This window comes from Notechis scutatus, chromosome 8, assembly GCF_049901735.1.
Source record: "Notechis scutatus isolate UNSWTSFEM ecotype Mainland chromosome 8, rNotScu1.2, whole genome shotgun sequence".
Lineage (NCBI taxonomy): Eukaryota > Metazoa > Chordata > Lepidosauria > Squamata > Elapidae > Notechis > Notechis scutatus.
The window spans coordinates 2,805,108-2,831,767 of NC_142016.1; the positions used below are offsets into that span (position 1 = coordinate 2,805,108).

The 26,660-nt window shown below is 47.5% G+C and overlaps 1 protein-coding gene across 1 annotated transcript in view; it reads right to left on the minus strand.

Moving 5' to 3' along the window:
• The window catches only part of GRIK3 (glutamate ionotropic receptor kainate type subunit 3), a 245,188-nt gene extending 221,993 nt beyond the window's left edge, over positions 1-23,195 (minus strand). Inside the window, exon 1 of the mRNA XM_087970273.1 lies at positions 22,674-23,195. Coding sequence (XP_087826399.1) covers positions 22,674-22,803 — 130 coding nt within the window. The 5' untranslated portion in view covers positions 22,804-23,195. The remainder of the gene's footprint in view (positions 1-22,673) is intronic.
• Positions 23,196-26,660: the final 3,465 nt, after the last annotated feature.

Genomic DNA, 26,660 nt, shown 5'->3' on the forward strand with positions numbered 1-26,660 from the left:
AACCATCTTGGCAAGAAAACTGTCAAAACTTATCCAGCTAGTCTCTGAGAATCAGACCACTTTGAACAGACAAAAAAATATTTGGGGAGAAAGTAGTGAACTATAAACTTGAGACAAAAGCTAAAATTCTTGGAAGATGATAATCTCTTGAACTACCAACCAAGTATGTGGAATTTGACAAATGAAAAACATACATGGATCAACCAGTGCAACAGCTTGCCTTCAGATGTTATGGATACTCCATCATTGGAAGTTTTAAGAAAAGACTGGACAATCATTGGTACAGAATGGTATAGGGTCTCCTGCTTGAGCATGGGGTTGGACTAGTCCCCAACCTTGGTGGCTTGGTAGCCTAGCTTGCTGATGGGGGAGGAACTGTTGAGTGCACCCAGCCCTTATGTGAGTGGTGGGCCACCATGCATGCACACAAGTGCCCACCGGCTTGTGGCTCGCACAAGTTGAGCTGTGCACGTGCATTCCAGCCAGTCACTCACACGGCCCAATTTAAAATAGGCCACAGCTAAGTAGTGGGTAGTGGCCCAGGAACTGGGGATCCCTGGACTAGATGACCTGTTGTCCCTTCCAACTCTTGTTATTCTGTAATTCTCTAATCCATGCCATTCCTATTTCTGAAAGACTGATATTGCAAAGCCACATTTACTGAATGGATTTTAGATTTGATTGCAATTTCCAACTATGAGAGGATTGCTTAGAGATGTAGATTTTGAAATACCCTGATTTATTTATACAAAATAGAGTAGGTTTTTAAAAGGGGGGGCGGGTTGGACTAGTCCGCAACCTTTGTGGCTTGGTAACCTAGCTTGCGGGGGGAGGGAACTGAGCCACGTTTGAGTGCATGGAGCCCTTTGCATGAGTGATGGGCCAGCGTGCATGCACTGTACAATTATATAAATGTATTGGAAAGTATCATATTGGTACTTGAATTATACATTAGGTATGCATATATAGAATTGTAACTGTTGTTATATAGTGATATTATGGTTTGTTGCTTCTGGTTTTTTTTCTGTTGCATTTTTTTTACTTTGTTGAAGCATTTTTTTGCATAGTCTTTTTCTCTGTGAGTTTATGCATATTTCCATTATAATTATTATTGTGGTTTTTTTTTCTTTTCCTATAAAAGTAAGAAAAAAGAAAGCAAATCTGGGCCAGAGACAGCGGCATCTCCAAGCCAGAGGACATCCCACCCGATATGGTTCCTCTTTGGCTGGGTCCTACAACTGGCCACGGGACCTCAGGAATTATTGTTGCCAGAGACTAGCAAACAGGGGCTTTACTTTTGCCTTTCTTCACAAATACGCATCCACATGCACAGCTTACAAATGGCCTTGGTATCTATAGGTAAACGAGCTGCCACCACAATTTTCTACTAAATTGTACTAATGTAATGTAAATTGTGCTAATTCGAACGTAGCACAGAATCCTAAACAAACTAAAGAAAAATGCAAAACAGCCTGTAAATTAAACAGCAAGGGAAGTCAGTGCTTCTGAGTGCTCTCCTCTCACCGGATCCTTCTCAAATGATGCTCCCTGTGATTTAGCCTGCCTCTCGCTGCCACTTTTCTCTATTCTATTATAGTGAAGAGCTACAGGTAGTTTTAAAGGACATTTCATTACTAGTGTATATTGCTTTGTAACTGCATAATGGTGCTTCTAATGCGAACAGACAATGTCATACATAAATCCTGTTTGCACTTAGAAGAGTATAATTGTCAAACAAAGCTTAAAAGAAAAACTTCCAGAGCAAGGTGAACTTCACAGAAAAACAATATAGACACAGAAATTTCAATTTCTACCCCAAGACTGGTATTTTGTGTAAACGTTCACATGCTGCATTTTCTTTTCTTTCCTTTTTAAATTTATTTATTCAACATTTCAACAATTAAAAACAAATTTCCACATTTTGCAACATTACTGTAGCAGTGTTTACATTTGTTAACATCCTCTATTACTCTGTTATCCATTGCTATATTTGATTCTTCCTCATTCTAAGGAGGGGGGAAAATTTTTTGGCTGGGGGCCCCTTTATTAAAAATTATTAAAAAAGTAAGCCCCCCCCCTAGTTAAAATATTTATAAAAAAAAAAAAAAAAAAAAAATAAAAACAAACAAACAAAAACAAACCAAACACAAAACCCCAAACCAACCCCAACAAAGGACAATAAAAAAAAATAGCCCCCGGTGGGTGCGGCCCCCCTGTTTACACATATATACATTTATTTACACATAAAGCTTATTATTTTATAGTTTCTCATACATTATCATTTGACGCCTTTAATCTTCTCCCTATCTATTCATACCAGACATCCCATATCTTATAGTATTCTCTTTCTTCCTTGTTTTTCAATAACACCGTCAATCTGTTCATCTTGGTGCATTCTTGTATCTTATTAATTAATGAACACTGCCTCTTGCCCCCTCCCCCTCCCCCATCCCTTTCTGGGTAGCTGACTTCTCCCCAGGCAAGGGAGCAGGTCCTAAGAAAGTCTTCTTTGTTGATAGGGAATGAGGATGGCAGCCCATATCAGCTCTGGAAGCCACGATAGGGCAGCAAGAATGATCTTTATAACACGTCATATGTTGAAGGATGCTGACAGGCAAAAGCGCAACTTGGTTGTCAAGCAGATGGTGGGAAGACTCTGCTAGATGAGTCCGGAAGCAGCCCAAGAGCTTGGCTCCATTCGTCAGAATGAAGAAGATTGAAGATTTCTCTTCCTAATCACAGGGTAGAAATGCTAAGCACCCCCCAGGGCCCCTGGGCAGCGAGAGCAAGATCGTAATATTCCTGCAAGCAAGCAAGGTAGACTTGAAGGTCAAACGTTTCAAGGAGAGGCTTTTAATGGCTTTGCAAGAAACCATCTGAAGCCATTTTACCCTGCATCTTGCATGAAAACAACGCTGCTTCTCAAAAGGAAATGACTCTCGGATTCAAGGCAAGGTTGATTGGAAGCCCTCATCTCCTTAGGCAGTTCCCTTTTCCCTCTGAGGCCCCTGACTGCATCAATCTGTTAATGTCCATAGGGAGAAAAAAAAACCCCACAGGTCAAAGTCAAGCTGCAAAAGGGAAGCCGGCTCAGCCTCAGAACATTTCATAGTTTGGATGGACACATCCAAGTCATGTAAAAACTTCGGAAAATCTTAAATCAAAGGTCCGAAAATCCTGAATTTCAAAAAATTATGAAAAGGCAAATCAGCAGAAAAGAGGGTAGCTGGAATTCATGATTAGAGCAAACAACCTATGATCTCATGACAGAACTGACAGCTTCATTCCAAAGGTTTCTCGTAAGTGGTAGAACAATGGCCTTTTTATTTAACAGGCACACAGTGGGGGATGCTGTTGGGCCTTGAAGTCCATTTGACTCTGGGCATCCAGAACAGGGAAGCCGGAGTGCAGCCCAACTGCACAAAGGGTTGGAAGAGGGACGGGCAAAGGATGGTTTAGACCAGGGGTGTCCAACCTTGGCAACTTTAAGACTTGTGGATTCCAGAGTTCTCAGCCAGCAAAGCTGGCTGAGGAACTCTGGGAGTTGAAGTCCACAAGTCTTAAAGTTGCCAAGGTTGGACACCCCTGGTTTAGACTTTTCATCAAGAAAACTTTGGCAATTTGTCTGCATCCGTAAACCAAATTCAAAATTGCAATTCAAAGTGAGCAAGCAGCAGACGAGGAAAAAAAAAAAGCATTTACTGTATATACTCGAGTATAAGCCTAGTTTTTCAGCCCATTTTTTGTGCTGAAAAAATCCCCCTCAGCTTATACTCGAGTCAGATTCCCTCTGAAAAAAAATGGTGTGGAGTCGCGGCCTCCGGCGGCAGCGACTCCCAACAGCCCAGCCGGGAAGGGAAAGGCAAAAAGCGCTTTGCCTTTCCTTCCCGAGGCGGCGGGACTGGGGCCGCGCCGGCGGTAGTGACTCCTGACTCAGGGGGCCTCCGAGGGAGGGGAAGAGAGTGACTCCTGCCTCCCGCTGTCATCATCATCTTCTTCTTTTGGGTTAGTGAATCAATTAAACCTTTCATGATAGTGAGATCGTTTCCCAAATTAATTATTTTTATTTTTGAAATTTACCAGTAGCTGCTGCATTTCCCACCCTCGGCTTATACTCGAGTCAATAAGTTTTCCCAGTTTTTTTGTGTAAAATTAGGTGCCTCGGCTTATATTCGGGTCGACTTATACTCGAGTATATACGGTAATTTCCAAGAAGGATTGGACTGGACCTACGATGGGAATCACGAGGGTGTGATCCAAAGCTTAAAAGCATTTGCAAGGGTGGCTTCTGACTGGAATATTACAGGTGGCCTCTCTCCTGCTGGGTCTCAGCTGGCATTTTAATGTGGGGTGTGTGTGTGTGTGTGCGTGTGTATTTGGGAGGGGGAGGAACAGAAAAGCTTCAGCGGCAGATTCCTGGATTAAGGGAAAAATTTAATTAGGCTGTGTGTTGCCTCCAAAAAGAAGTACTAAAATTAAATGTGAATTCATAATGGACCGTATTACAGATAATGAGATGCAAATTGGGCTGGGTTACAGCTTTTAGTGTGCAATTTGCTTTCTTCCTAATTGGGAGAAATGGATCTGGCCCCAGAAGCCAGGTACTCAAAATGTAAAACAGCCACACAGCAGGGAGAAGAAATGGTTCCACTCCAAAATCAAAAATCCAAAGCAGCATTAATATTTCAGTACAACTACACAGAACAAACAATAACACAATTTCAGCTAAACCTTCAGCCAAGCAAAACAGGTTCCGGCCTGGGGCCAGAGAAGCAGGAGGAAGGCTGCCTGATGGAAGCAGAAGACCTCCAGGGTTCATGGTCTGAGGGGGCTTCTCTTTAGGGAGGTTCGTCATGCTCGCTCGCTTCCTCGTTCAGGATGCCGACTTCTGCACAGGAGCTAAAGGCGGCATGCAAAATGTTCCTCCTCCTATTTTTTCACACAACCAGAGAAGATAAGTACCTGCGCCGAAGCCAAAAGGTGGTTTTCAGGGGTGAAGGTGGATGTGGCCCTACTCTTCCCACTCTTAGCCTAGTATCTTCCACCTGCACATGCACACATCCGGCTCTTGGACTGAGACACAAAGACGTGGGGAGCTTCCACAGTTGAGAGTCCCACTTTCTTGGTTACTGACATTTTGCTTCTCCTGTTCGATCAGTTTTAGAAGATGTGATGACCCGGAGTGTGGAACAAAGGCAACACAGTCACGTAAGCAAGAAATGTCCCTTTAATACCTCCAACTTTGCCCCCAATGTTCAGGTTACCTTCGGCTGGAGAAAAAACTCTCCCAAGAACAGTCTTTAAGTGAAGGAAATTCAGTCCGAAAACAAAGTACATACAAACTATAAACAAAAATCCACACAAACCACGCTGCAGCAATTAACTGGACAGGGCAGGATAAGGAATTGCAGACTAGAAAGCACAGCAAAACACACACAGTTGGGAAGATGCCAGGAACCCAGATAAGCCTCGACAATAAAAGATAACTCACAATTTGCTTCCAACAGGTTACTGTGTGTAGCTTTCCTTTTTAAACACTGTGTTCCCAGCTGCAGCTAATGAAGGGAATCAGGGCCCTTTCCTCCCCTGTAAGCCTTGCAACCCATGTTGCTCTCTTCTCCGTTCCTTCCTGTGTGCCCTAGGATGAAGAGTAGGCGGGCCTGGATCTTCCTCTGAATTCCCTCTCCCTTGCTCTACCTCTCTCCTGCTCTGCCCAGCCACTTCGCCCTTCCCCAGTTTCTTCCACAGCCAACAGAGCCACACTCCCACTCCCTCTCAGCTGCTCGGCCTCCCCCTCCGAATCAGATTCCGACAGGGGCATGACAGAAGGTCTAAAAAGAGTTCCACCCATTAGTCCCTCCCTAATGCTGCATGTCAAGAAAAAAGGCAGATTGGTCAAAGAACAATAAAACATCATTAATCTATACATGGCAGCAGCTTGCCCCAATCAAGTCTCCCCAGTCCTATAGGTTCTTATGGCCATTCAACCAGGACTAAGTTGAGTCACCACAAACCGTGAAGTAGCTGGAGCTCAGGAGGTCTTCTTGCCCTCTTTCTAGCCCACACAGAAGAGAAAAGGGACAACACTGCAAGAAAATGATGGACTTAGACCAGGGGTCTCCAAACTGGGCAACTTGAAGACTTGTGGACTTCAACTCCCAGAATTCTGGCAGTTGAAGTCCACAAGTCTTAAAGCTGCCCAGTTTGAAGACCCCTGGCTTAGACAAACAGAAGGGATCTTGTTTCTGGATTTGTCAAAGACATGAAGCCTGACCAAGACAGCTTCACATCAAATTCTTGGGAAGTGGAAAAGAAAAGCCAGTAGCAAGGACCTTGAAGACTGGGGCTCATTCAAATGAAATAGGCCTCTTCAAACACAAAATGGTTAACATGGGGCCTCTTAACCATGCAGCTAGAAAGTCCATGGCCTTCGTTGTCTCTGTAATAAAACTCATAAGAGTTCAAGAAATAAACATGATGAGTGAATTTTTAATTTGCAACAAAGAAGCATATGTATTGGGGAGAAAGAGACTGATGATGTAATGCCAAAATTCCTGATATCTATGGAAGTAATTATCTTGGACTTTTAAAAAAAGCAGATTTGAATCAGCACTGCTAAGCAGGATTTCACAACAGAAGCAAATGGAAAAATAACCTTGAGAAAGGAATGGAGATACTCAAAGTAGAACCAGAAACATTTCAACAAGGAAGAAAACGGAGGAAAGCAGAAAAAAATAAGAGCAGTAGATAAAAAAAGCGAGTGATGAACTGAACAAGAGTTTCCAGAAGGTATCATGTGAGGTGTAGAGTTAAAGAAGGGCACCCAAAGTTCTCCAGACTTGGAGAGAGAAGATCAAGACAGTTACAACTGATGTTAAGCAGGGATTCTAGGAACAAGAAGAAAATGTCTAGAATAAAAGGAAAAAACCAGAACAAGCATTCAACTGTTCAGTGACGATGGGAAAAAGCTGACGGATGCACAGAAATTGCTCTCTACCAGGAAATTACAGAGCTGGTAGAGCTGAAAAGGCAGCCTAAGCCTGCATTGGCTTTTTTAGTAGCAGCAGCAGCACATTGCTGACTCATGCTTAAAAGGTAGTTCACCTGGACACCTAGATCCCTCTCTGTTACTGTTGCTGAGTTAGGTACTGCCTCTTTAATACCAGTGCTTTTGATTATTCCCACCTGCACGGGGCCTTACTTTATTCACCACTGAACTGGGCCAGAGGTGGTATTCAGCCGCTTCTGACCGGTTCTGGAGTACTGGTAGCAGAAATTTTGAGTCATTCGGAGAACCGGCAAATACGGCCTCTGACTGGCCCTGCCCCCATCTCTTCTCTGCCTCCCATCGAGTCCCAGCTGATCGGCTGGGTCTCCTTTGGTTGCCTTGCACAGGAGAATGGAGCTGGAAAGCAGGTCAGTGGGGTGGGGAGGGAATGGGATTTTGCAGTAACCTTCCCCCAAGAGTGGGGAGGGAATGGAGAATTTACAGCAGGGGTCTCCAAACTTGGCGACTTTAAGACTTGTGGAATTCAACTCCCATCAGAATTCTCCAGCCAGCTATGCTGGGAGTTGAAGTCCACAAGTCTTAAAGTTGCCAAGTTTGGAGACCCCCGATTTACAATACCCTTCCCCTGCCATGCCCACCAAGCCACGCCACAGAACCGGTAGTAAAAAAAATTGAATCCCACCACTAGATAGGGCCCATGCTCAAGTCTGTCAAGACCCCTTTGAATCTCGAGTCTGTCTTTCAATTACCCCCGCTTGGCATCATCCACAAACTTGATGACTTGCCCTTTTATCAACTCATCTAGATCATTTATGAAGGGTTGAAGAATACTGATCCCCAAAACAGAACCTTGAGCTACCCCACTGAATGTTTCCCTCAATTTAGATGCAGTTCTATTAAGGAGTATTTGTTGAATGACATTTGTTAGACAGTTACAAATCCATCTAGTGGTGATGCCGTCTATCGCACATTAAAAAAAAAATGTGGAATAAATATCTAACAAATAAATAGATCTAGATATGGGCTATACTGGACTCAGACTTACCTTCTTCCTAAAAGACATACAGAATATCTTTTAACTCTTGTTCACTAGTAGAAAAAATTCGGGTTTCTTTTTATTCCATTTTGCAAACCCACTTTCTGTTAAAAAATATTACCTCCCTTTGCTACTCCACTACTCTACTACTACACTACTACACTTCTACACTTCTTAGACAATTTCAGGTTGGGAGTTCTTTCCTTTAAAAGAAATAAAAAATTAAAACAGCTATCGACCACTTAAAGAATTTTCTCTAATTACATTAGTAGATAAAAGCAAGAAGGGATGACCAAGCAGTTAATGCGCAGTCATTGTCTGTTTTTCTTAAACACAAGAATCATCGGTTTTGGCCTTTGTTTGACAGTCAAACAACACAAAGCAAAATCAATTACGAGGAGCAGAGCAGGAAGGCTGAGCGCTGACAGGATCCATCAAGGAAATAGATCTTGAATAGATCTTTAGGAAGGCCCCTTTGTTGTGGCCCACAGGTGGCTAGTGGAGCTAGCCACAAAGTTGGACAGTGAGGAGATTGTGGAGGAACATGGACCAGTCCTGGAGGCTGAGGAAGGTTTGGACGAGGGTTCTGAGTCAGAGGCAGAGATGGGCCCATGGCAGACTGGCAGTTATCAGCTGCCTTCAGAATCGGACAGCCATGAGGCAGGGGAGCAGCTGGAGCTGGTTTCCTGCCCGTGCATGTGCAGAGCTGCCACAAGAAAAGAAGAATTACGAACCAAGGGTTGATGTGGGAGTAAGGCCACAGGTGAACAGTGAATGGCCCCTCCCATAGGGATTAAAAGAGAAGCAAAAGGGAAGGCGGCTTTTGCAGGAAACAATTTGTTCATTCGTTGTAGCAGTGTGAAGATCTGTCTGTGCATCTCAAAGACTCTGTGCCGAGTCCTTCCTTGTCAGCACTGCGTTTGGAAATATTTACTTGGCAGCTCACCAGGCTAGATAAGGTTTGTGCTCCTAATTAGATCCTTGAAAGACTGTTTACCAGGCTTTTGGCTGAATGTAGATGCAAGAAATTTACCTTCATTTAATAAAAGGGGTTTTGCCAGGACAAAAAGTCTGCTTAGTGCTTTTGGGGGGAGCCTAACAGTACAGAACATCCTTGTCGTGCACAGCGGCAGCCATAGCCAGACCTGGAATCACAGAAGTGGAATCACGATTTCTCAATAAGCCACTTGGTGGCCAGCCTTTTCTTGAACATCAGGAAGAAAGAGAGTGCAATATTTATTTATTTACTTACTTTATTTATGCCCTGCCACATTTCACATGGACTCGTGGCAGTGTAGAATGAAAAATAAACAGTAATACAGAAATGATATAGAAATAATGACTCCTAAAACTGTCAAACCCTTTCATAATTCACCACAATAAAATAAATTAATAATAGGCATGCATGTAATGTGCCAGGTCTTAAATGAATTCTCCTTCTGGGTTGCTCGGGGTCTACAGCTTTTCTAAAAGTCGGCAGCAGCAACAGAACCATCATCCGACTGCCTGGTGGTGAGAGGGTGTCCAGGTGGGGCTGACATGGAGCTCCTGTTGCTTGCCCTAGACCAGGGTTGTCGATTTTATTGAGGGCCACATCTGGGTTCTGTTTGACCTCAGGGTGGGTGTGGCCGGGGCAGGCGTGGCCAGCTGGATGTCACTCGTTTCAGGGGGCATCTGTGGTGACCCAAGTAAGGCTAGGGGGATCCTCCTGCAGCCTTCTGCCAGCAAAAAAGGGCAGACCATGTGACATTGTGAGACTGTCCTCCACCCAAGAGCTAGTGGGCCTCTTTGTGCAAGGCAAGAAGCCAGCTCCATCCTGGCAAATCATCTGTGTTACTATTTTGTTCATACACCAGAGGTGGTATTCAGCAAGTTCCCACCAGTTCTGGAGAACCGGTAGTGGAAACTTTGAGTAGTTTGGAGAACCAGCCAATCCCACCTCTGACTGGCTCCACCCCCATCTATTCTCCACCTCCCGAGTCCCAGCTGATTGGCTGGGTCTTCTTTGGTTATCCTGCACAGGAGAACGGAGCTGGAAATCAGGTTAGTGGGGTGGGGAGGGAATGGGATTTTGCAGTAACCTTCCCCTGCCACGTCCATCAAGCCACACGCACAGAACTGGTAGTAAACAAAATTGAATCCCACCACTGCCATACACCATGTCTTTTTTTTTTGTCTCAGATCCCAGGCATGTGTTTCTCTGACTTCCTCTTCCTCTCGATCTTGGGAGTGTGCTAGGGTGGAGGGGGTAAACAGTCGTATGTGCATTATTATACAAATCATTGTGCACAACTTACTCACATCTATTGGGATGCAAGTATGCAATGGCAGCCCTTGTTTGAAGATGCCTGCATGCCCATGTCCTTATTTGCCCCTGTCATTGCTGCCACCCGACATCAAGAGAAAGCAGAAGACTGAGAAAGTCATGATCACGTGGAGCTGAACCAGGATTACTGTGGCTTCATGTGGACCGCCCTTGTGATTACCGCATCTGCCTTCGTGAACATGCTTTGGGATTCATCCCCATGTCTTCTCTCTCTCTCTCTAGCCAAATCGCCTCACCTACTTCTTTAGAGCTGGTTACACGTTTTTGTATTCAAGCCACATTCATTTCTCATCCAGCCAGTCTCTCTCCTTTCAACCACACAAACAGGCTCAGCTCTCACTTTCATATCTCAAAGCAAGTCAAAAGAGTTCTTACACTATTTTCACTTCTTTTAACAAGGACGCATTCCTCATAATATATGGACATAAAGATTGCCCTCGACCTACAACTGAGCCTAAAATTTCCGTTGCTAAGTAAGACAGCTGTTAAGCGAGTTTTGCCACAGACGTTAAGTGAATCACTGCCATTGTTAAGTTGGTAACATGGTTGTTAAGTAAATCTGGCTTCCCCATTGAGTTTGTGTCAATTCATAAAACATTTTGAATACACGTTTTATAGTTGACAACAGAAAGAAGGGGGAAAGTTTCAAAGAGCAGGCGGCAGTGTGGAATCGAAAGTACATTCCATTAATATTTTCTTCAAACACTGATTAGATGACTGAAGCTTCTGCCATGCAAAAATCTAATTGGAGAGCATGATCAATGACTCTTGGCTGTAGACATTTTTTGTTGGATGATACATCCAGAGGAGTGAGGGGAAGAGCAGGGTCAAGGGTAACAGTGGGTTACGTGTCTCAGAGTTGGCTATGTCCAGGTAAATGCCAGACGTAGAATGTTACCTTCAAATAAATCTTTTTTAGTTTTGAGAATGTGGTTCAAGGCTCATGATTTAACTGGAGTAACTGCCAGAATCCTGACACTTTGCTTATCAGAAGATTACAAATGGAGGTCCCATGACTCAAGTCACTGCAACCATCATAAATACATGCCAGTTGCCAAGCACTGAATTTTACTCATGACCACGGGGAAGCGGCAACAGTGTGAAAAGGGGCACTAAGTCACTATTTTCAGTGCCACTGTAACTTCAAACAGACACTAAATTAATGGTTGTAAGTCAAGGATTATATGTAATATCCACTATATTTCTACCAGCATTTGCACATCATTTCTTCATCCATTTTTCCATCTTTACTACTGTATAAAATACAGAGCTTGGGAGCCTGTTTTTGCTAGCAGAGCACTCGGACAACCATAGGCACCCCAACATGAATGACGTTGAGCTGGCCATGCCCCCCAGGTCAAACACAACTCAGATGCAGCCCTCAATGAAATCGAGTTTGATACCCCTGATATAGGGTCTCCTGCTTCAGCAGGGGATTGGAATAGAAGACTCCCATAGCCCCTTCCAACTCTATTTTATGTTCTATGACTCATCTGCTAAGAATTCCATTTATGCTCTATTTCCACCATATCTATTCTTCCTGCATTCAGCAACTTACTTCTGCTCTGTATTTGCATACCTCTGTTCTGACCCACGCCCTTTTCCAACAAATCAAACACAATCCAAAAGGAACAGAAACCTTGTAATGCTTTTACAAAATAATTACCTGTGATAAGCACAAGTCTTGCCAACTGTGCAAGACTTGCCAAAAGATAACAGACAAGAAATAATTTGCAATACAAGAATCTTCAAATACAAACTCAGGATACTGGAATGTCCACGAGGCTGGAGTATCAAAATGTCTTTGCCTTCTGCAAAGTACGTTCATTTCACAGCTGGCTTTTATCTTCTTGAAGGAGGGGCCATTACATTGCAGCCTTACTCCCCAGTCGCCCATGCTGTTGTAACTGCTCTTTCCTATGAACAATCCTGCATGCACGCACACTTGGCACAGGATCCTTGGGAACCTCCTCATCACCGCTGCCAGCCTCCACAATCTCTGAAGGCAGCAATCCACTCCCTAATGGTCCTGGCCCCTCATCTGAGTCTTCCCTCTCCTCAGCCGTCCGCACCTGCTGCCGCCTAACCACAACAACCTCTTTCCGTAAATCTCTAGGCAGCATGATGGCTCAGTGCTTAAGACACTGAGCTTGTTGGTTGGGTTCGAGACCCAAGAATCACACAATAATGTGAGCACCCATCTTCACCTAGCTCCTGCCCATAGCAAGTTTGAAAACATGCAAATGCAAGTAGGTAGATAGGAACCACTTTGATGGGGAGAAAACAGCACTCCGTGATATCATGCTGGCCACCTGACCATAGAAACATCTTCAGACAACACTGGCTCAATGCCTTGAGCACCATCTCCTAGAGTCGGCAACAACTAGCAGAGAAAAATCAACAGGGACTCCTTTCCCCTTCCATAATTCAAACCTGTTCTCTATATCACATGCTTACTCTAAACCTGTGCTACTAGCAGACAGCAGGAAAAGACTTTTCAGTAGCTGACAATAACTAATTGTTGGGGGAAGGACACCGCAGGCAATTATATCTGTCATGGACGCAAAGGGGAGTCAGGAAGCAAGCAACAGTGTCAGCAATGAAACAGAAAGAATGCAGGCTGGGAAAATTGCAGTGAATTTGCCCAAGTGCAGACTACAGTCCAAGCAAAGAGCTCTTTGCAGCAGAGAAAAGAGCAAAATGCCAGCCTTATGATGGTTTTCGCAATGGAGGGAATTTCCTTCACCAGAAGCCTGGGAGGAGAAGCCAGAACCAATGAAGGCCACAGTGATCCACTGGCCTTATTTTCAGGTAGGCTTCCGAGGAAGATCAGATGAAGTCAATCTTGGCAAGCCCCTTTTCAGCCAGGTGATTTGAACAATGTGGATAAATGAATGAGAATTCTCCCCCTTCACCCAGTTTTTCCAGCTAATAATCTGGACAAGGCAGAACTGGCCTTGCGGATAAGAGTGCCTCTTATGGCAACAGTTTATTATTTCAAAGATGCAATGTTGAAACGTTCACTCGAGAAACTCATCCTGGAGCAGCCTGTGGGAATTATAGGACAATCTGAAATATTAACTCTCGGTCAGGCAGCCAAGATGCTTGGAATATAGAATCTCTGTTTGCAGGAGTCCCTCAGCTGAATCAAAAGAATACTGGCTGGATTCAATCCATCACCTGCTGAATGAGAACATATAAGCTAAGATTATGCCCTGCTGCTGCTGGAGCTTCAGGTACTGTAATAGAAAGAAATGGACCTCCATAAACCTTCCAGGCTCAGCCTTGACTGCATCAAGTCCAGGATATGGCAAGATATCCTTCATAAGGCTCATATTCATTTGGGCACAACACGCACTTCAGTTCTGTGCGTCTATTTGTAGCCTCTGAAAACTGAGCAACCAGCACTGGTTACCAATTACTTTCTGGCCAGGGCTCTCTTCTTACACCCAACTCAGCTGAAACATGGGCTGCTCAGTTCCCTCAAGGAACAAGCTGTTCCTGGACACCTAAGTTGCCACACTGGGAGTTTTGCAGTCATAGATTTGTGAAAGAAAAGGGGGCGTCTGAAAGCAGCAAGATTTCTTGCGCAAGAGGTGCAGCTAATATTGAACATGGAGGGCATTTAGTCAGAACTTCAGGTGGGGGGAGGGGAACCCAACCTGGGGTTGAGTCTAGCCTAGTTGAGGCTCCCAGGGCCTCCAAGGACTCTCCCTCCAGCAAGCAAAGAGAGGGGAAAAACACCTGAATTGGCCCAACCTCTGGCCCTTGTTGAGCCATAAAATTCGGGGGCGGGGAGGGGGGGTAGAAGGCAACCTGGAACATTTAAGTCCAACCTTCCTCCCAGTGCAGGAATCCCCTGTGGCAGCAGCAGCATCCCTGACAGATCATCATCCCAAGCCTCCATTTTATCACTTCCAGCAAAGGAGAGTTCCAATGTAGTCTATTCCTCTGTAACCTTTTCAGATGTGTAAGCAAAGTCTGCTTCCTTGCTCCTTCTTTCTTGGTTTGTCTTCTGGAACAACTGTACAGAATTCTGCCCTGTCTTCTAGATCAGGGGTCTTCAACATTGGCAACTGTAAGCCTGGAAGACTTCAACTCCAACGTTGGCAACTTTAAGCCTGGAGGACTTCAACTCCCATAATTCCCGAGCCAGCAAAGCTGGCTCGGGAATTATGGGAGTTGAAGTCCTCCAGGCTTAAAGTTGCCAACGTTGGAGACCCCTGTTCTAGATGGTAGCCCTTCGGGTCCTGCTATTAGGTCTTCTCTAAGCGAAGCAGAACAACACCTCCAACCATTTACTTTTTTATTTCCAGGATCCCCTCAGCTGTTCATTCTCACATGTTCAGTGTGTTGAAGCTCTTCCTAAAAAGCAAGGGCCCAGAGCTGGTTGCCATATTCTTACGTAGTCTATGTAACACCCAATAGACAGGGATTCCCATGATTTTCTTTCACATTTACAAAATATTGAGGAAGGGCTGTGGCCACATGACCTGAAAAAATGTGCTCTGTCTCCAGACAATAAGCAGAAGAAAGTAACATAAGTAGAAGGACAATGTCATGCCCCTGTCGGAATCTGATTCTGAGGGGGTGGCTGAGCAGCTGACAGGGAGTGGGAGTGTGGCTCCGTTGACTGTGGAAGAAACTGGGGAAGGGTAAAGTCCGGCTGGGCAGAGCAGGGGAGAGGTAGAGCAAGGGAGAGGAAATTCAGAAGAAGACTCAAGGCCATCCCCTCTTCATCCTAGGGCACGCGGGGAGGAATGGAGAAGAGAGCAACGTGGGTTGCATGGCTTACGGGGGAGTAAAGGGCCCTGATTCCCTTCATTAGCTGCAGCTGGGAACATTGTGTATAAAAAAGGCAAGCTGCGCACAGCATCTTGTTGGAAGCAAATCATGAGTTATCCGTTATTGTCGGGGCTTATCTGGGTTCCTGGCATCTTCCCAACTGTGTGTGTTTTGTTGGCCTTTCAAGTCTGCAATTCCTTATCCTGCCCGTCCAGTTAATTGCTGCAGCATGTGGATTTTTATTTACAGTTTATATGTACTTCGTTTTCAGACTGAATTTCCTCCACTTAAAGACTGTTCTTGGGAGAGTTTTTTCTCCAGCCAAAGGTAACCTGGACATTGGGGGCAAAGTTGGAGGCATTAAAGGGATTCTTCTTAATCATGTGACTGTGTTGCCTTTGTGCCACGCCCCAGGTCATCACAGACAATTTGGATGAGCAATGAGGCAGGAGGAATTACAAGATGTTTAGTATTGTGGTTGGCAACTCAGCCCTGTAGCCAGAATCACCAGGGGCCTTTTCCTCATGTTTTTCAAATTGTTTCCCATTTCTTTCACCCTTGGTTTTACAAGATTTTGAACAGTTGCAAAATACAAAGGGGGATGGATCTGTACTGTTTAAATTTATCAACTTTATTGAATACAAAAAATTAAAATATACAAACATACAGACTCAAAAAACAAAGATTCATACAAACGTTACCATAATCTCTGTGGTAAAACTAATTAAACTTTCCTTTAATACATTTGACAAGTGAGTTAAATATTTCCTAAATTATATTATGTGGCAGTTATTTCTTACTTCCTATGGGTTCTCTGTTATTTATGTTCTATCAAACATGATGTTCTGTTAATATTTGTTGTTGGATTATACTTATTTATTTTTACCAATGAATTCCTTCTATTGATTGTTTAAAGTACGAGAGAGTCTAAGACTGACATTAACGATTCCTGTTTGTTATTGTATGTATCGTAATGTTTCATAAGTTTATTTTCCCCCCTTGATTCCCCTTTTCATTTTTTTTACGTTCTAGCCAATCATACCACTTATTCCAGGTCGAGTAAAATTCTGCCTCCTCTTTTCCTTTTAATTTTAATGTGAGTTTTTCCATTTCTGCACATTCACAAATTTTTTGAATAATACATTGTATTGGTGGTATATTAGGCGATTTCCAATAAAATGGATATAATTGCCTAAAAACCAAACCCATTTCTGCAACAAGAGCTGAGAAATGCACATTAGGTGGCAAAGAAGCAAAGCCTGGTGCATTTTCTGCCTATCACTGTAAAGAAACAGCAAGTTGGGCCAGTGGCATCCTCGAAGCAAAATAAGTTGGGCAACAACAGACACACTGCCAAGCCAACGGTCCTGTCTCCAGGCGTTAAGCTTGACTTGAAGGCATCTTGTCTTGAGCTGCCTTTGGGAGTGGGAGGCAGGTAGGAGGAGACACTTGATCTTAGCCAAAGGTCAAGAAGCAATGAGCCAACAAAAGAGCCATCACTGACACACATCTGCCCTCTGCTGACTGTCCACAGCTGGAGCAGCTGCCGTGATTCAAAACCTGCCCTGGGCTCTGCAATAGATCAGCTTCATCTCAACTGGCAAACTAGGAGCTGGAGAGGAGTTGCAAAAGGACGAATCCTTTGTTAAAAGGACAAGAAGGACCACATTTAGCTGTGAGTGGATTTCAGAACTCTCTAAGCCACAGTCGAACCAAGGATTTATGACAAACACAAAAACTGGGCTTCACTAGGGGGAAACGATGAAAATTCACTGCCAGCCTCACGAGGTAGATTCTTCTATATAGCACAAAGGATGGGAATGCAGCACTCATGCAGACATGCACAGAGCTTGACTAGACTAACAGAAATCACCTGGGATTTATGCACAGAAAAGGTTCCAGGCCACGAAATTCAGCATCTAGCCTAACCCAGCCTATTTAGAATGAAGCCGCAGCCATTTGAGGAAGGCAGCTGTTGGGTTTTGGAAAAACAGCAGCCGGCTTTCCCACCGCAGCCCTGACTCCATCTCAAAGCCGACTGCCTTTCCTCCTGAAGGCTGCAAAACCAGGATTGAGTCTCTACAAGCCGCTGGCTACCAAGAGGTCCTCTTGATGCTTTAGCCTGACATTCATTTCACCGCCCAGCATTTCCCCATCTGCCTTCATATCAAAATGAGAGCATCTAGAGCACCTGATCAATGTCTCAAATCTTAGCTTCAGAAAGCTGCTTTCACAATCTCCGTAAAAATACGAAGATCCTTACCTGATCAGAAATCAATTCCCTCAGAGACCCAAACCAAGGCAAGATTAGATCTGCTCATGTTAAGGAGCTGATGAATTTGCTCCTTAGTTCATGCAGATAAAGACAATTTTACTACCTGCCAGGACTTCCCTCTAAATTTATAACCCCCCAAAGGAGCCAGAATGTCAACAGTGAGCAGAACTCTGTGTGAACTTTGCAGGTTCTTCTGAGCTCTTTTATGCTCTTTTAAGGAATGTGTGCAACATGACAACACAGTTCATTATTGCTATGGACTCCTTCAGCTTTGTTTTCCTACCAGGGAGGGGTTAAGAATTGTGAAAAGGCCTTTGTGGATTCGTCTTCAGATTTGCTCTAATTTGGCAGTTCACCAAAATTGGACTCTTTCGCCTCAGGATTATCACCGGCATCCAGGCAATGCATCTAAATATTGGCAGATACAAAAGAAAGATGGCTCCTTTTATTTCAACAGAGCAAGCGCCGCGGAATCTTCTCCCTAGTTTCTTCCTCGTAGACGAAAACTCTGTGGGGCATCTACATTCATTTCAGCATTTAAAATATTAGGCAATTTCCCCCACATACAAAGATTCTGTTTTTCAACACTATCACCCTTCCAACAGTTAAAAAAAAAATATCACAGGATGTTTGCAGATTCTCCCACTGTTCAAGTAGCCAGAACGTTGCTTCTGTTGGCTACCTTCACTGCACTTGGAGCTGGCAGGGCAGCTCCTCAAGGTAACATTCCCTAACCTAGAAGATCCGTTCCAGGCCTTGGGTCTCAAGCAGGTTACCTGGGGCAGGTGGGAGGGTGACCAGCACACTCCCAACTCTCTTCAGGCTATGTCTGCCATATAATGAAACCCCCCTCTCTCTCTCTCTCTCACACACACACACACACACACCAGCCTTCTGGGCTTCTCTTCTCCCACTTTTCCCTCCCTGAAAGGGCCATGCCTGAGCAGCACACAGAACAGGGGCTTTGCCAACAGCAGCCCAGAGGTACCAAATCGCTGCCTTGCAAGAGGAGCGGAGAGGAGAGGCCAGCTCCGCATGCATCCGGTTTGGCAAGTTTGGCACTGAAGTGGAACTGCCCTCCCTGAGAATTATCCTGAGCACCCCAATCTTTTGCAAACATTTCCACGCCAGCTTGACTTTTATAATATTGATTTTCAATTATGTTTCTGCCAAATGGAAGCCAAGTCATTGTTTTTCAAGGCACTGACCCAGGTTTGTAGCAGGACAAACGTTAATGCTGAATTCAACATTGCATGAAAAACAAAGGGAGCCGATCGAGTCCCTTGGCTGGTCCAGATGTGGGAGAAAATCAATCATTTTCAAACTGCTCCCCTTCAGAGATCTGCCTTGACCCCAAAAACCGCAGAGCCAACATTCCTGTGCTATGGATTTCAGAGCTCAGAGGCACCTTTGGCTTCCTGGTTTATTTTCCTCTGATCTTTTCACTTAAAAGCTGAATTTCGGTGAGTCCCTAATCACAATTTTAGCCTGTGAGACATTTCTTTTAATAGTGGATGTTATTAAAACAGCCTTAAACACACTGTTTTCAACAGTGCAATTATTATTAAGGTGTAGGAAAATTTCAGGGAAACAACAAGAGACAGAAAACAAATCCTCCAAACAGGAAAAATCCTGAAAATAATCAGCCCATCTTCAAGGAAACATGAATTGAAATTGATCATGTGCACATCAGTAACGAAAGGGGCATTTTATTTCCGCAAAAACCCACATGCCTCTCTGCCTGCATGCCCTGTACGTTACCCAAACAACAGGCAGGGCAATCTCCTTTTCAGCCTGCCCCGTCTCTTCTTCCACCTGGAACGTTTCACAACTGGGGGGGGGGGCTTTCCAGCTGCTGCAGATGCCCACCGCACAATCCCGTCTCCTTGGGAGCCTGCAGCTACAGGAGATGCCGCAGCGGCAAGTGCCTCCCCTGCAAGGGGCGAGAAGCCCGAGCCCGCCGTGACTGCCCTTCCAGAAGAGAAGAGGGAAGGAGGTTGAGCCTCCCCGAGAGCTCCCAGCCAGGCTCCAGACTTGCTTCCCACGCCAGTCTGAACCACAATGCAGAGAAAGGTGGAGACACCACGGTGGGCGAAGAAGACAAGGGGGCCTGCTGTGGCTGCTGCTGCCGCCGTGACACGCCTCTCGCCAAGGTTACCGGAACCAGGACACGGAGATGGCTTCCTCCTTCCCTGTCTTTCCTCCTACCCCTTTCCAGACACCACAAATATCTGACCCATTTTAACAAGGCACAATTTCAGCCGAAGCTTCCATCTGTTTAATTATATGCCTCAGCTATCAAAATATCAAATGTGACATTTCAAGGCTTAATATAATTTTAAAAGGCTCTTTGCTATTTCTGTTTGCAAGAGTTTTGCCTTCTTCTGGTGGTTTCTGATGTGGAGGAGTGCAAGGAGGCAGCCGGTGAGAGAAGCGGTCCCTTTTGTGCTGCTCTCAGAGGGCGCTGGAGCTGGAGTAAAGAGGAGGAGAAGGTGAGAAATTCTCTTCGGGATCCTGACCACGATCCTGACCAAGCGAGCGAGAGATTTTATACTCCCCTAAAGAACCAGACAGGGTGATTTCCAAAGCACTCACAAAATACAAGAAGCTTCCTCGGTGACACCAGCTAATAGCACTTAAGTCAATCGGGTTATTCCACTCCGCCATGTGTGGATATGCAGTCTCCATACCCGTGACAGCAATTACATTTTCTCCATTAGACATTACAAATGGTACTTAAGGATTACACTCAAAAAGACATTTGACAAGAAAACCTAAAAATAAAAACATCTGAGTTGATTTTGTCACAAAGAACAAGATTTCTTAGAAACAGAACCGAAAAATAGAGAGATGCTTTGTCTTGCAGGAGAAAAGAAAAAATATTTTAACAACTAGAAAAATCCACAAACACGTACCGTGTTTCCCCCAGAATCAAAGCTCGTAGCCATTTATTTGGCAGCTCAAATCAAACTCAACGAGCTGCTTTCTTTTTAAATGCAACATTTTATGACCCTTTTATTTTGAAATGCCCCAGTGTGAAAGAAAGAAACAAATTAAGGACGCAGGATAGAAGAAATTCTTCATTTCTTAGAAAAGGAAAAGTGACAGAAGAGCATTAGAAAGACAGGCCGGCTTTGATCTAAATCTGAAACTGCTGCAGTTATTACAAATTCTCCTGTCACTGTTGAGTTTTCTTTTCATTCTGCACTTTGGAAAAAAAAAGGATTTTGACAGATTATTAATGATCTTCTAACTAATTTTCTTTTTAATGGAATATCAGCTCCTTGAACCCACTACCACCACCAAGACAGAGCTGGAACCTGACAACGACTGAAAGAATCTTCCTCCCATATGGATAAAGCTCCCTAAGGCGCACCTGAAAGTCTGCAATGGACCAGCCACACCTGCAAAGTGATCCACCTGAACACAATGCCAAACCTCTAATCACCAAAGGATCCATTTTTCTTTGTGTAAAACCTCCCTCACTGGACCAAATTCCACCCCAAACTATCTTAACCTGGACCAGGTGAGATCAAGTCCCCAATTGCCCCAATTCCTCCGATTCCGCATTACCCTGCATGACTCAAGCTTTCCAGAGCCAATTTGGTGCCTTGGTAAAGCCACTCGGTGAGAAACTGGGAGATGGTGAGTTCTAGACCTGCCTCAGGTCACTCTTTCTGGGTCATTTTCTCTTAGCCCCAAGGAGGAGGCAAGGCGTCCACTTCTGAAAAACCTTGCTAAGAAAACTGCAGGGGTTTGTCCAGGAAATCTCAGAAAATTGGACACAACTGAACAAATAGGAAAAGAAAAAAAAAGCCTAAGCCCCCCCACCAGAGACAGTAAACACCCACCTGCCCTAAAATCAATAAATGTTTTCTCTGGCCAAAATCTGGGTTTACTTTTTAAAATCAAGGGCTCTCATCCAAAACCTTTGAAGCTGCCGGGTATTCAGCGTGAATCCGTTCACCTGAAGCCGTTAGAATAAAAGAACTACCCCGGTCTTGTGCCCGTCCAGTCCCCCCGAAATCAAGGCGAGGCGAGTCCCTCCCGGCCCCTCTGCGTGTTCTTGGCGGGCGCCCCACGCAAAGTGCGCCGAGCCAAAGGATTGGGCCCCAGTGCAGAGCAAAGCAAAGTCCATGCGTGATCCACGCACCGTCAACGGCAAAGGCTCCAAAGACCTCGTGGATTTTGGGACTGTCAGAAGGACCGGCCAGTCTGATCCGCGGCTGAAAAAGCCCTTCTCCGCAGCAGCCTGTGGACCGTATGGAGTCGGTGGCTTAAGGCAGGGAAGGCTCCCGAACACCCCTTGGCGGGGAAAGCCCCCTCACCTTTCGCACAGTCAAGGCCAGCGCCTCACCTGACCCTGAGAAAGAGGAGGACCGACCGCCCCTGCAGGGTCTCCATCCCCAGAGAAAAACACTTCCACGCTCCCTTGGCTTTGGGCAAAGGGAGGTTCTCTCGCCCCCCCAACAGCCCCCCGCGTTTGGCAGGAGGCATTTGAGGTGCCCCGACCCCGCAGAGTGCAAAGGCGACCCGGGCCCTCCTTCCCGGGAGCGGGGGGCTTTTCGGGGTGGGGGGCGGAGGGCTCTGCGGCTCCCGAGGTTCCCGGCCGGCGATCCGCGCCCGGCCCTGGCAGGAGGCTCCGTCGCAGAGTTGGGCCATTCGCTCCCCCTCCGAACTCCGCTCCACAAGGAACTCCGCGTCGGGGATGCCCCGAGCAGCCGCTCGGACGAAGAGACCCGGAGCCAAGCAGGAGGCTGCGGAGGTCTTAATTCAGTCGCCCCGACAGCCCCGACTCTCCAGGTCACGCTTTCCCCGGCTCCCGGCTTTCCCCTGGCCGGCCTGAAGCCTCCGGCCGACCCTGCGAAGGTTTTCCCCTGGCTCGTTTCTCCGTCGGAGAAGGAGGGGGCAGAGCCGGCACAGCCCCCCCATTATAGACCGGGCTACTTCATCTGCCCCGCCGCCGCAAGAAGGGACGGCGGACCGGCGCACCGAGCCCCCTGCCCTCCCCGGCAGCCGCCCCGCCAAACTCCGCTCCGCGGCCCCGCCGTCAAGGGCGCGCGGGGGTCCCAGCCCTGGCCGGTGCGGCGCCGGCCTTCCCAGTCCACACACCACGCCGGCTGGGCAACAGACGGGAGAGCGGCGGTGCCCGAAGCTCCCCGTGCCAGGAACGTCCCGCTAGCCGACGCCCGCCCCGGGGACCGCAACTCGGGCGCCCTGCCCACCCCCGTCCCCGGCTCACCGATGCGGATGACATGGGGCATGCCGCGGCAGGCGTGCAGCCAGAGGACTCCGAGCAGGACGGCGGCGGCGGCGGCGGCGGAGGAGAAGCGGGCCAGCAGCGGGCGCGGGGCAAGGCAGCAGGTCAGCATCCCGGGCGGCGGGCGAGGCGCGGCCGAGCGTGCCCGGCTCAGGTTCCGGCTGGACCTCCGGCGAGGACGGGCGGCCGGCGGCAGGGCGCGGGCGGCGGCGGCGGCGGCAAGGGCGCGCGTCCGACTCAGGGCTGGCTGCGCCCGACGCAGCGGGGAGCATCGTAGTGGCTGAGGCGCGGGAGGCGGAGAGGACGGAGCGACCGGAGCGCCGCCGCCGCCCCGCCTGCCCTGCCACGCCCGAGGGCTCGGCTTTCCCGTCCGCGGCGCCGCAGGCACCCGCGCTCGCGATCTCCCGGGGCGGCGAGGCTTACGCGGGGCCGCTCAGCGGCGGGAGAGGCTCGGCCGAAAGGTGCCGGGGCTGGAGCCGCAGAGGCAGGCACGCCTTCCGCCCGGGAAGTCCGGCCCCTTCATCCCCGAAGGCCGGCGCGCGGAGAGGGGGGCCGGCGGGGGGGGGGAGACGAAGTACTTGGCACCTGCTCCGCGGCCGCCGCCGCCGTCTTGCTCCAAGCCTTCTCGGGCTGGGCGGCGGGCTGCCTTCCCAAGAAGCGACCCGCTCGAGGAAAATGCCCCAACTCGGGAAGACGGACTTCCGGGCGCAACCTGCGCACGTGATGCGAGGAGGAACCAAGGGGAGCCGGGTCTCTGAGCACGTGCAGAGCGTCTTCCCTTAGTCCAGAGAGGCGGCCTCCCGGGGTGGGGAAACGACAGCCGCGGGAGGGGGGACGGACGAGCGGGCAACCCGGGCCGACTCCGCGCTCGGGGCCAGCTGGGACAGGGCAGAAGGGCTGGGTCCTGCGCGGACGGGGGAGGGGAGGGATGCGGACTCGGCTCGGAGCGTCCCGTTTCCAGGCAGCCGCGGGAGGGGGGGACGAGGCTTTGGAGGCGGGGCTAAGTGGGCGGCGGCCGGGATGCCGGGGTCTCCGCCCCAGCTGCTCCAGCGAGGCAGCGGCAGAAGGTTGGGGGAAGCAGCAGCCGTTGAGAAGGTCCTCCGCGGAAGAGTCCTTGCCGTCCTCCTTCTCCTGGTTTGCCTTCGGTTGGCTTCGAGCGGGCGCCGTCCAAAGTGCTGCCCGCTCGGTTTTCCCCTTCAGATGGGCCGGCCGGGGAGGAAAAGGGCAGCCTCACCCGCTCCCAGGGCGGGCCCTGCATCACCACCCCCAACTCTTCCCCGGGATATGGCTGGAAAGGGGCTCCCCTACCTAGAGCAACGTTCAGGGCTGGTCGTGCTCCACGGCCAGGTTTAAACTGACCATGACTAGCAAAGGTGCTGGCCGAGGAGCGGGCTGCATGACCTCTGGGCTTCTCTGCCTTCACTGGCATCACCTCCCAGGGGAAGACCAGCCACCAGCCAGTCTATAAATGAAGAGGGTGGGGGGGGGGGAGCTTAGAATAGCAGATTTAGTATCTTCCTGGATGTCCATCTTACAGGTGTGACAGGTGCTGCAAAGTGTTGGAGGAACAGGAAGGGCTCTTTCCCCAATGTCTGAAGACACTGTCCATCTTCTGCCAGGCAGTTTCTGAGCATAGCTAGAGTCATTTTCTGAAAGAGCACTAACCTGAATGTAAAACTATTTTGGTGGATAGGTAACAACGGGTGGAGGAGAGCACCAGGTGAAATGGACAGCAAGTGAGTTTCATCCCCAAATCATGCTGTAAAAGGGGGGGCCAAAGGGTCCCCCTTCCCTTAGAAGCAGTTAGCTGATGCCCAGGAGAAATGGGTGCGCTGCAGCACACTTCTGTAGGTGTACAATGATGATGGAGCATGTGCAGCGGCCTCACCAAGCACTTTCTGGCAAGGGGTTCCTGAGCTGTGCTGATAAATAGGACGACACTTAGCACTTCTGTGCGTGTCCTGGGAAATTATAGGAAAAAAGCAAAGAAAATTAAAAAAACAGCGACATGAGATTTCTGCAAACTGACACTGTGGAAAATGAGAGAAGCATCAACACACACACACCAGCAGGATGCTTCCCTTTCCAAGAGAGCACCCAGCCCCAGACAGAGGGAAGCTGGCTGTCTGGTGTCTTTTGCAACCATAGCAGCTCCAGAGAAGGGCATCCGATGGGGACCGAAGGGGCTGGGCAGCTCCCAGTCCCCGAACTCAGTTAGGAAAATCTAGCATCAATGTTGAAAGAATGACATTAGACCCCCCCCACTTCCATGGTTATGGGTTGGAATGAAACAAGACAATGTCATGAAGAAGAGAGAGCAGGAAAAATGGGTCAGGGTTTTGCCACGGGGAACCACAAAAACACCTTCTAGATTTGAATTCCCCCAAAGATGTCACCCCTCTCCCACGAACCCTAACTTCTTCCCCTAACACTGTCCTTCTATCTGGACTAAGATAGTGTCTAAAATAAGCTAAGAAATGGGAGGGGGTGTTACTCACATTTTTCAAACCATCAGTGACTCTGGGTGGCTTGCAAAAATAAAATAAAAATAAAAACAATTAAAAATAACCCTCCATTCTTGTGGTGACAACTATCCAATAAGCCGCTTGATAGCTCCATCCCAGTCTGGATCCCCAGGCCCTTTGGCAAAACCAGGTCTTCGTGGCCTTGGGAAAGTCAAAGTGAGGGCCCACCTCATTTCCATGGAGATGATGTTCCATAGGGAAGGAGCCACCACAGAGAAGCCACCGCATGTCCCATAGGGAGGGAGCCACCACTTGATCCCATTAAAGCAGGAGTCCCCAAACTTGGCAACTTTAAGACTTGTGGACTTCAACTCCCAGAATCCTCAGCCAGCCTAGGAATTCTGGGAGTTGAAGTCCACAAGTCTTAAAGTTGCCAAATTTGGAGACCTCTGCACTAAAGGAACCTCCTTAGGACAGGGGACCTGTAACATTTCCTGCCTCCTCACTCTGGTGGTGGGTCAGGCAGTTCTGACCAGGGAAAGGCGGCCCTTCAGATAACCTGGCCCCAAGCCATGTAGGGCTTTACAGGTGAATTGGACCCCAAAGCAAATTGCCAGCCAATGCAGCTCCCACAGATGACGAGTGTACATCTAGGCCAGTACAAAACCATGCAGGCCACCACATTTGAACCAATTGAAGCTTCTAGGTACTTTTCAAGGGCAGTCCCATGTAGACTAGCATCTTGCAGTAGTCAAGACAGGCATGAGTGACTGTGAGCAGGGATTCAAAATTCAAAAACATGAAATAGAAAGCAAGAAAGGTCTTGCAAGCAGAGGTCACAAATAATCCAATGCTTGCTGCAAAATATTTTTTGCCTCAAAATCTGCATCATTCAGTCAAATCACCTGTGCAAAAATCCATTTCTTGTTCTGTTGTAGGAACTAGTTGGGAGACCCTTGTATTTATTTACTCAAACATTATGTACCTTTTTCCTCACAGAGCTCAAGGTGGCCTCTATAGCACCTCCCCCTCCAAATTTTCCTCTTTGGGTTGAGAGAAACGGAGACGCCATTTGGAGCTGGATCACCATTTAGAGTGCAGCAGCAACTTCATTGTGTAATGGGACGATTGTTTTATTTTTAAACAGTCCCCGTGAATCTGATGGGCCGCCTGTCATTCTGACACAGGGTGGATCCAGCTCCTTTGCAGATTCCTAGGTTGGGGTGAGAAGTGTACTGATTCTTCAGAATCTCTGCCAGGACACACTTATAGTGGGGGAGCCGGTCATTTTGAGGGGGAGGGAGGCTGTACTCACTGCCAAATATGCTCATCCTCCCCACAAGCAAAGCAATGCAAAGCAACACAAAGCAAATAGCCAAGGGGCCCTCTGGCGCTCAATAACTCTTGCTAGAGAGCAACAGCCCAACCCAGTTGAGGGCCCAACTCTTGGCATTTGTGTTTGGTTTCAATGTTCCTGACTGGGAGGTTGCTAATGCTCCTTTCC